General features: G+C 43.5%; 2 protein-coding genes across 2 annotated transcripts; both read left to right on the top strand.

Annotated features, from left to right (window-relative positions):
• Nucleotides 1–1144: 1144 nt before the first annotated feature.
• Nucleotides 1145–4209, top strand: LOC134208931 (uncharacterized). Its single transcript, XM_062684893.1, has 2 exons — nucleotides 1145–1168; nucleotides 2029–4209. Exons 1-2 carry the CDS (start codon nucleotides 1145–1147, stop codon nucleotides 4207–4209), a joined length of 2205 nt encoding a protein of 734 aa, XP_062540877.1.
• An 88-nt stretch (nucleotides 4210–4297) lies between these two features.
• Nucleotides 4298–7343, top strand: LOC134208930 (uncharacterized). The gene is made up of 2 exons (XM_062684892.1): nucleotides 4298–6187; nucleotides 6411–7343. The coding sequence occupies exons 1-2, from the start codon at nucleotides 4298–4300 to the stop codon at nucleotides 7341–7343; spliced, it is 2823 nt and encodes a 940-aa protein (XP_062540876.1).
• The last annotated feature ends 2372 nt before the right edge of the window (nucleotides 7344–9715 follow it).

Below are 9715 nucleotides of genomic sequence, written 5' to 3'. Positions count from 1 at the left end.
ATAGGTGACAATTTGTTGAAAAACTAAGTAAAAAAAAAACATATTCATAACCCCACCCTTATTTAACCTCAAGTTGAGATTAAACAAGAGTAGCCCAAGCCGAACGTCAAAGACGAGACACAGAGTACACTGTGAAAAACGCATAATGCGAATCCATATAGGTGACAATTTGTTGAAAACTAAGTAAAACACATATTCATAACCCCATTCTTATTGAACCTCACGTTGAGATTGAACAAGAGTAGCCGAACCCGAACGTCAAGAACAAAACACAGAGTACACTGTGAAAAACGCATAATGCGTATCCATAAAGGTAACAAACACAAAGTACATTGTAAAAAAACGCATAATGCGAATCCATATAGGTGACAATTTGTTGAAAAACTAAGTAAAAACATATTCATAACCCCACCCTTATTTAACCTCAAGTTGAGATTAAACAAGAGTAGCCGAAGCCGAACGTCAAATCTCCAATAGAATCCATATAGGTGACAATTTGTTGAAAACTAAGTAAAACACATATTCATAACCCCACTCTTATTTAACCTCACGTTGAGATTGAACAAGAGTAGCCGCAGCCAAACATCAAGGACGAGATACAGAGTTCACTGTGCAAAAACGCATAATGCGAATCCATATAGGTAACATACACAAAGCACATTGTAAAAAACGCATAATGCGAATCCATATAGGTGACAATTTGTTGAAAACTAATTAAAACACATATTCATAACCCCACTCTTATTTAACCTCTCGATGAGGTTGAATAAGAGTAGCCGATTATTTTGGAGAAGTTAAAAGTCAACTACGCCATAGCACCGGTTAGCGCAGCGAGTGCTAAAATACTGTGAAGTGGGCCCTGGTGCTTCACAGGCTCCGTTTGCGGTTAGGTTCTTATTAGACCCCCCTAACCATTCATTCGTAGGCACGGTAAGCATAAAGCCGCATCACGCCGAGAATTAAGGGTCACCTGTATGGTGGACTTTTACACTCCAAATAATCTAAACGTTGTTTCCACCTGAATTTTCAGGTACATTTTACGTGCACACGTAACTGCAACTGCTTCAGAAAATTCAGGTGAAACTTACGTGTCCGGTGAATTCTATCCAAAACTCTGGTAGAACTTACCTGATTTTCACGTAGAATGAAAATTCTATCGACAAATCAGGTAAAGGTTACGTGAATTTCAGGTGGAAAAGAATCTACGTACTTTTTCAGGTGGAAACAACGTGCAGATTTTTTTGGGTGTACCATTGGAACAGGCAATCCGTAATGTTATTCTTAGCCAGATAACCAGCTGCCGACACCACACGGCTATCTAGGCTGTTCGTGGAGAGAAGTTGACATTGACTTTACGTCAGATCCAATTGGTCACAAATCGTATCGGATATCCTTCTACCTTATAACTGAGGATATCCAACAACAAATGTACGAATGAATTGGTATGAATTACTTTTGGTTTTCATTGTACGAACAAAATATCACAAGTCAGTTGATGATAAAAACGCATTTACATCGTGCGACCCCCAGTCAGGATCGATCGCCGCTTGCTCTTGGCGCGAAAGGATGTTCGCCCATGTTCGCCGCTTCTTCTAGGCGCAAAAGGAAGAAGAGAGAAAAATGTAATAGAATAAAAAGGTACAGTTGGAATAAATTTGTCGACCAGTTAAGACGCGTGTTTTTTTGATTCACCAACATATCTCCCGAAAACCAATTATTACAAAATATTCAAGAACATTTTGGTCCATTCGTACCGGATAACCATTCCGTGATGGTCTTTGGTTGATTTGTGGTGAAATTCCGGATAAAATCGCGAGAACTTTGGATTTCCACCGGTTGGAAAAAGCTATCGGCAAACCGTATTGCGTGTTGGTGTTAGTGCGTGCGCGAAACATGTTCGATTGTGTTCGACACACGGTCGAGTGAAAAATGGAAAATTCTAGAACAAACCAGAAACTGTGAATCTGAAGATCAGTGAGTTGTGGGTCTAATGACCGAAGAAACTACTCATACCCAACAACCCAACAGAGTATTGTCCCAAGGATACTTCTGGAAACTACAAGTGAGCCGCCGGTGAATAATCTTTCGGTGCAACAACAGAAACAGGAACAAAAACGCAAGGAAATGTCGAAGAAGCTCGAGAAGATTCTCGATCATCGTGATTTGGCGAAGGAAAGAATGCTCCGGATCCGTGAGGGATTGGCCGTGGCTAACATCAGCATTCATTGGCTGCGACTACAACTCGAAACACTTCGTCAGTGTAACGATGAACTGCAGAAAACGTATCTGGATATTTGTGACCTTGTTCCAAGGGATCAGCGTGAAGGACACAAACAAAGCCATTTCCAGGACGAAGAGCTGCACGCTGAGCTTTTTGTGAACATCCAATCAGAAATTGCAAAGTGGAATGCAGCTGAAGAGGAGAAAAAACGAGGGAATATGAGTGCCTTAGCTCCGGCATTTGTTCCGCAGCAACCGGTGGTAGTAAATAGCTCCACACCTCATCTGCATGTGCCGCTGCCAACATTCGATGGTAGTCTCGAGAACTGGTACTCGTTCAAATGCATGTTCAAAACCATCATGAGCAGGTACCCAAACGAGTCACCAGCCATAAAGCTGTACCACTTGAAAAATTCTCTCGTCGGAGGTGCAGCAGGGAAAATCGATCAAGACGTGATCAACAATAATGGTTACGAATCAGCGTGGAAGATGCTCGAGGACACCTACGAAGACGAGCGACTCATCATCGACACATACATAGACGCTTTGCTCGCACTACCAAAGATGAATAATGAGAACGGTAATGAATTGCGGAATTTGCTTGATATCTGCACAAAACACGTCGATGCATTGAAGAACCGATCGTTACCAGTCGAAGGGCTTGCCGAGATGATCCTGCTCAATGTGATTGCTAAACGCCTTGACAAGGAAACACGAAAACTATGGGAATCGCAAATCCCGTCAGATGAACTGCCCACCTACACCGAGACGATCGATTTCCTTCGAGAACGAAGCCGTATACTCCAGAAGATGAAAGGCTACAACGAACTACGTCCATCAGTTTCCACGAGACAGAAAGGTAAACCATCCGACATCAAGCCCGTCCAAAGCAGGAATTTTGTGCAAACGTCGAATCAGTCCAAGGAATCGTGTGCATGCTGTGGAAATGAACACCTAATCTACAAGTGCGACGTGTTCAAGGACATGACGATAAGCGAGCGATACACCAAAGTGAAGCAGACTGGCCTTTGCTTTAATTGCCTACGACGAGGTCATCGTACTGGAGAATGCAACTCGGATAGAACGTGTAAAACATGCAAACGAAAGCATCATAGTTTGCTCCATGAGAACAAGACCACAGCTCCACAATCCGCAGTAACATCATCAGTTCCAGAAGAACATTGTGAAGTCGCTGGACAAGCACCAGGAAGTGTCAACTGTGCTCGAGCGGCAACGACAAAGCAAGTGCTTCTTTCGACGGCAGAGGTAGAAGTATATGGTTCCGGGAATAGCCGCATAGCATGCAGAGCTTTGTTGGATTCCGGATCTGACTCGCATCTCATCAGTGAAGCATTCGCGAGGAAGTTGAATATACCAATGGAGCGCGTTAACATTCCAATCAGCGGAGTGAATAATGCTGCGACACGAGTTAAGCACAAGCTTCATACCACGATTAGCTCACGTGTCAATCCATTCGTCGTTGATTTGGATTTCCTTGTCGTACCGACGATAACTGCGAATCTGCCCATCACCAAGGTGGACGTGCGTTCTTGGATCATTCCTGCTAATCTTGCGTTGGCAGATCCATCGTTCCATACTCCCGACGAAATCCAAATGATTATCGGTGCTGAACTATTTTTCGACCTGATCAAGACCGGCCGCATGAAACTTGCTGAAGGAACGCCTACGTTAATCGAAACACAGCTGGGTTGGATTGTTAGCGGTCCGGTAAAGGCGATACAAATCGGCCCCACACATGCAGTTTGCCAATTGAACCACATCGATGACCAACTAAATCGCACCCTTGTGAAGTTTTGGGAACTCGAAACCTGCATAGAAGCATCTCCATATACGCCAGCGGAACAAGCCATCGAAGAACACTACGAGCGAACGACTTCACGCGACAAAAGTGGTCGGTACATTGTCAAACTGCCGTTTAACCAAAACAAGAGCCAACTTGGTGACTCTTTGGAAACGGCACGAGCATGATTTAACCGCCTACTACGATCTTTCGCAAACGACGAGAAGAAAAAACGCTACACCGAATTCATGGATGAGTACTCTAGAATTAGGCCATATGGTGGAAGTGCATGACAAACCTGAGGATTGCTACTTCTTACCCCACCATGCTGTCTATAAGGAGTCAAGCTCTTCGACAAAGATTCGTGTAGTTTTCGACGCTTCGGCTAAGACAACATCTGGTCTATCATTGAACGACGCTTTAGGAGTTGGACCAACAGTGCAAAACGATCTCATCACGATATTATTACGATTCTGCTGCTACCCTGTGGTACTGACAGCGGACATTCCTAAAATGTACAGGCAGGTACAAGTACACAAAGACGACAGGAAATACCAGCGCATTTTGTGGCTCAACACGAACAACGAGATGGCAACATTCGAGCTAACCACCGTGACGTACGGTTGCGCCAGTGCACCCTATCTGGCAACGCGAACATTATTGCAATTGGCAAAGGATGAAGCAACTGACCTACCACTTGCATCAAAAGTCATTGAGGACAACAGCTACATCGACGATTTTCTCACCGGTGGTAGGAACGAACAAGAAGTACTAGAAATCTACAAGCAACTAACTGAGCTTCTACGACGAGGAGGATTTGGGGTGCACAAGTTTTGCTCCAACAGCAAAGCTGTGCGAGATACCATACCACACGATCTTCAAGAGACTCTTTTCAACTTCGAAGAAGCTGATATCAACAACGTGATTCGGACTCTTGGCCTTATTTGGAATCCCAATGAAGACTACTTCACATTCAATGTTACCTTATTGGATGGTAGAGTAGGAAACACGAGGCCAACCAAACGAAGCGTACTTTCTGCGATTGGACACCTATTTGATCCGTGTGGATATCTCGGTCCTGTGACGACGACAGCGAAACTGCTGATGCAGGACTTATGGAGGCTGAAATTGAATTGGGACGACGAGCTTCCTAACGAGCAAAACGAATTGTGGACCACATTCCGAGAACAGCTTCCATTGGTTAACGCACTACGAAAGAAACGGTGTGTAATCACAAGTGAGGCAACAACACTGGAGCTTCACGGATTTTCGGACGCTTCCCAGCGTGCATACGGGGCAGTCTTGTACACTAGGTGCATCTCCCCTAATGGAACTGTGAGCGTTGAGCTAGTTTGCAGCAAATCGAGAGTGGCTCCCTTGAAGCCAATGACTATTCCTCGTCTGGAATTATGCGGAACACTGCTTCTGGCACGTTTGGTGGAGAAAACGATTTCGGCGATGAAAATACCTTTCTCGAAAGTGACACTCCACACTGACTCACAAGTATGTTTGAGTTGGTTTGCAAAGTCACCGCTTGCTTTGAACCAGTTTGTTGCAAATCGTGTTGCTACAATACACGAGCTAACGCAGGACTACAAATGGTGTTATGTGCGAACATATGACAATCCTGCCGATATAATTTCCCGTGGTGTACTACCGGCAGAACTATTTGAGATGGAACAGTGGTTCAAAGGTGCACCAACTCTGTGGCTGCAAGACTCTTCTGACAACGATGAAAGAATTTGTTTGGACGACAATGAACTGCCAGAACTTAAGCCGGCGATAGTTGCAACTGCCGTACAACGACCAATGTCATTGGACCTGACAAGGATGAGCAGTTTTCGCCGCCTACAACGTGCGTGGGCGTATGTGTTGCGTTTTATCAAAAACGTGCGTACGAAGGTTCGTAACACTTCCGACTTGCAAGTGTGTGAAATCGCTGAAGCAACACAAACTATACTGAAGCTCGTGCAGAAGGAGGCGTTTGATGAAATTTTCGACGCTATGGTAAAGGGTAAGCAGTTGAAGCAGTACCGAGGTTTAGCTCTTTTCGTCGATAAGGATGGGATCATCAGGGTTGGTGGTCGCCTGAAATATTCATCGATACCCTATGACGGCAAGCATCAAATATTGTTGCCAGAAAAGCATCACGTGACTGAAATTCTGGTTCGTCAACTACACATCGATAATTTTCATGTTGGACATGAACGATGGACAACTAGGATTGTTGGCTATTCTACGTGAACGCTATTGGCCCATCAAAGCAAGGTTGCTAATAAAACGCATTGTCTCCAAATGCTATGTCTGTTTTCGGCACAATCCATCGCCGGTGAACCAGTTCATGGGCGACCTCCCAGACTACAGGATTACACCTTCACCCGTTTTCTAGAATACTGGAGTCGATTATGCCGGCCCAGTATATCTCAAGGAAGCTGGTAGGAAGAAAACGCTGTATAAGGCTTATATCGCAGTGTTTATTTGTTTGGCCACCAAGGCCATTCATATTGAGGTAGTATCAAACTTGACCGGAGAAAACTTCATCGCTGCTCTCCAACGGTTCATCAGCCGACGTGGTATGGTGAGTAATATGTATTCCGACAATGGAACTACATTTGTTGGTGCGAATCATGAGCTAGCCGAGCTGCGTAGAATGTTCGAGGATCAGGCACTTCAACGAAAATTGAACGATTTCTGTACAACCAAAGGAATTGTATGGCACTTCATCCCGCCACGTAGTCCGCATTTCGGTGGTATATGGGAGGCGGGGGTAAAATCCGTCAAACATCATTTGAAGCGTGTCGTCGGTGAGACCAAACTAACGTTCGAAGAAATGACAACATTTCTAGCGCAGTGTGAGGCTATCTTGAACAGTCGTCCATTGATTCCTGTTTCGGATGACCCGAACGACATCGAGGTTTTGACCCCATCACACTTCCTTATCGGACGATCAGCTTTGAGCATTCCGGAACCGTCATATGAGGATGTAAAGGTTGGTCGATTGGGACGTTGGCAACATATTCAGTTAATGAAGCAGCATTTCTGGAAGCGCTGGTCAGCTGAGTATTTGCATTATTTGCAATCCAGACCGAAGTGGAATAGTGAAGTTTCGAAAATCGATATTGGCGCCGTAGTCGTACTGAAGGACGATAATGCACCACCGCACCAGTGGCAATTGGGACGCATCGTGGCTACACACCCTGGACAGGATGGCATTGTGCGAGTCGTTACAGTCCGTGCTGACTCAAAGGAGTTTCGACAAGCGGTAGCAAAGGTTTGCTTCCTTCCAAATGTTGATCCGATGGACTCAACGGGGGGAGTATGATGATAAAAACGCATTTACATCGTGCGACCCCCAGTCAGGATCGATCGCCGCTTGCTCTTGGCGCGAAAGGATGTTCGCCCATGTTCGCCGCTTCTTCTAGGCGCAAAAGGAAGAAGAGAGAAAAATGTAATAGAATAAAAAGGTACAGTTGGAATAAATTTGTCGACCAGTTAAGACGCGTGTTTTTTTGATTCACCAACATATCTCCCGAAAACCAATTCTTTTGAAATATTCAAGAACATCAGTCGAAAAAGGCGCTTGGTGCGGTTTTGCTGAACCCCGACCATATTTCACTCTTGACAACACTGACCTATGTCTTAATGCAGTTAAATATAAAATTGCAAAAATCTTCGGTATAATGCCAATAATGTTGTAAGAAGGAACATTATACAAACAGCACAGAACATTAACGATCAGTATACGTCAGCCTAGCAGGGCCTAGCATAGGTAACAAAGTCGTATTACTGAAACCTTTCGTTGAACCTGGATACCAGAGCTTAAAATGTTCATCTTCGTGAAGCAACTTCGGTCCGAATTTTGACAAGCATCGGATGAATATTCAAAACATAGAATGACATAGTCAGACTACTCCACAAACTCATTCATTCGACTGTCACTGAGCGTGCTTACTATGTGCAGAAAAAAAAAACCTAATTAGCATTGTTTATATTGATGGTTATCGTTGAAAGTGCCTAGCGGATGAAAATCGGATTCAGTTCTACACAGATGAAAATATGTTGTGATTTTAAATGTATTTTCATGCACATATTTGGAGCATGCAAATAAACGTTTCGATCTCACTATTCTTTTAAATCGAAATAAATTTAAAAAGTGCTTGCTTGTAAAATTCACTCAAATTTAATTGAATATCAAATGTTAATTCGTTTGATAGGATGAGCTGCAATTTTACACGTCGTTGAACTTTCAAAATTATTTGCTGTGTACCGTTTTGACTCGAAGTCCGGACACCTAAGCACTGCTGAATTTTCAGTTCAATATTTCAAACGGAAATAAGTACTTTACACTGAGTGATAAAACACCCTGTCATGATTAACTTATCAAATTTGCTGTAGTGTAGTGAAAATGACATTTTGTATGCACGAAATAGCTAATATAATCGAAAACATTAACCATCGCTTGCTTCGAAATCCGGACACAGTATAAGGGATGCTTCAAATGCCGGACAATTATGCTTCGAATTTCCGGACACTTCAATTTTGGCTATATTGATTCTCAACTAGCCAATTTAATCCGTTCAAAGACAATTAGGATATAACATTCATATTTCTCGATTAATATAAATCCGTAAAGTAAGGTTTCTATACACATTCATATGGAAATCTGGCATCCCCCGGTTGTGTGTACCCAGGGCCGGATTTAGGGGGGGGTCCGGGGGGGGCATGGCCCCGGGTCCCCACAAATCTTATGTACCAAAACCAACCTTTTTTGTACATTTTGGGGCCCCACAACATGTCGGCCCCGGGGCCCCCCTTCCGGGTAAATCCGCCCCTGTGTGTACCATCCGAAGTTTCTGCTTCGAGATTGACCAGGACTACTAAAAACAGCATTTGAAACCAAGCGGGAGCATTAAACTGCAATATACAACATTGGGAATCTAAAAATTTCACACAATCTCCCCCTCTCCCCTTTCAAGGTAGAACGCCTCTTTGACATTTGACGTGTCTGTGGGTAATGAAATATTTTCTTCAATCTCAATCCTCTCAAATTCGACGTGGGTAAGCTGCAATTAGTGGTATTTATGTGTCTTTTGAAATCCGTTTTAGTTTGCTTTTAGAAATCAAGGATTGAAAGGAGCAATTGAAATAATGAATTCATGCGGATTGATAAATCCGGGCGTGCAGGGCTGGTAGCGATAAATGCCGTTCAAAATAGTGACTTAGTGACCAACGATGACGAAAAAAGTGACCAAATAGTGACTTTTAGAAGCAGAAAAAGTGACCAAATAGTGACTTTTGTATGAAGTACTAACCAGGTAGTGAGCTGAGTTGCATTCGTATTGTTAATGTGTAACTTGTAGTAGATCGGAAACTAGGGATATCATGTTTTTTCAAATCATTAGAATGCTAGCAGAAATCAAGAGAAGACAAAAATTACAAAATCATGAGGATTACTACTGCTGGCCGTGTGCATCTTCATCGTAACTAGGGAGAGGATGGATCTTAGCAGGGGACAACCGACTTGGCGCCACCATCATAAATACCACAGAGTTGGATATTGAGGAAGGTATTCGTTGGGACATCCAGAGGCTAGCAATATGACCATGGTAAACCTTATTCCGTAATACACGGGAGCAGGTAACGAGTTACAAGTTGTTACACCAAACCATGCTTATAATTTCAACAACGATTTTG

This window comes from Armigeres subalbatus, chromosome 2 (genome assembly GCF_024139115.2).
Source record: "Armigeres subalbatus isolate Guangzhou_Male chromosome 2, GZ_Asu_2, whole genome shotgun sequence".
Lineage (NCBI taxonomy): Eukaryota > Metazoa > Arthropoda > Insecta > Diptera > Culicidae > Armigeres > Armigeres subalbatus.
This window is presented reverse-complemented; position numbering and strand designations above follow the sequence as displayed.

Excerpts from the sequence above, each read along its gene's own strand:
- LOC134208930 (XM_062684892.1), top strand. The coding sequence starts at position 4,298 with ATGGTGGAAGTGCATGACAAACCTGAGGATTGCTACTTCTTACCCCAC. Across the intron at positions 6,188-6,410 it reads ATCACGTGACTGAAATTCTG|AATACTGGAGTCGATTATGC; the intron begins GTTCGTCAACTA and ends CCCGTTTTCTAG.
- LOC134208931 (XM_062684893.1), top strand. The coding sequence starts at position 1,145 with ATGAAAATTCTATCGACAAATCAG. Across the intron at positions 1,169-2,028 it reads AAATTCTATCGACAAATCAG|AGTATTGTCCCAAGGATACT; the intron begins GTAAAGGTTACG and ends ACAACCCAACAG.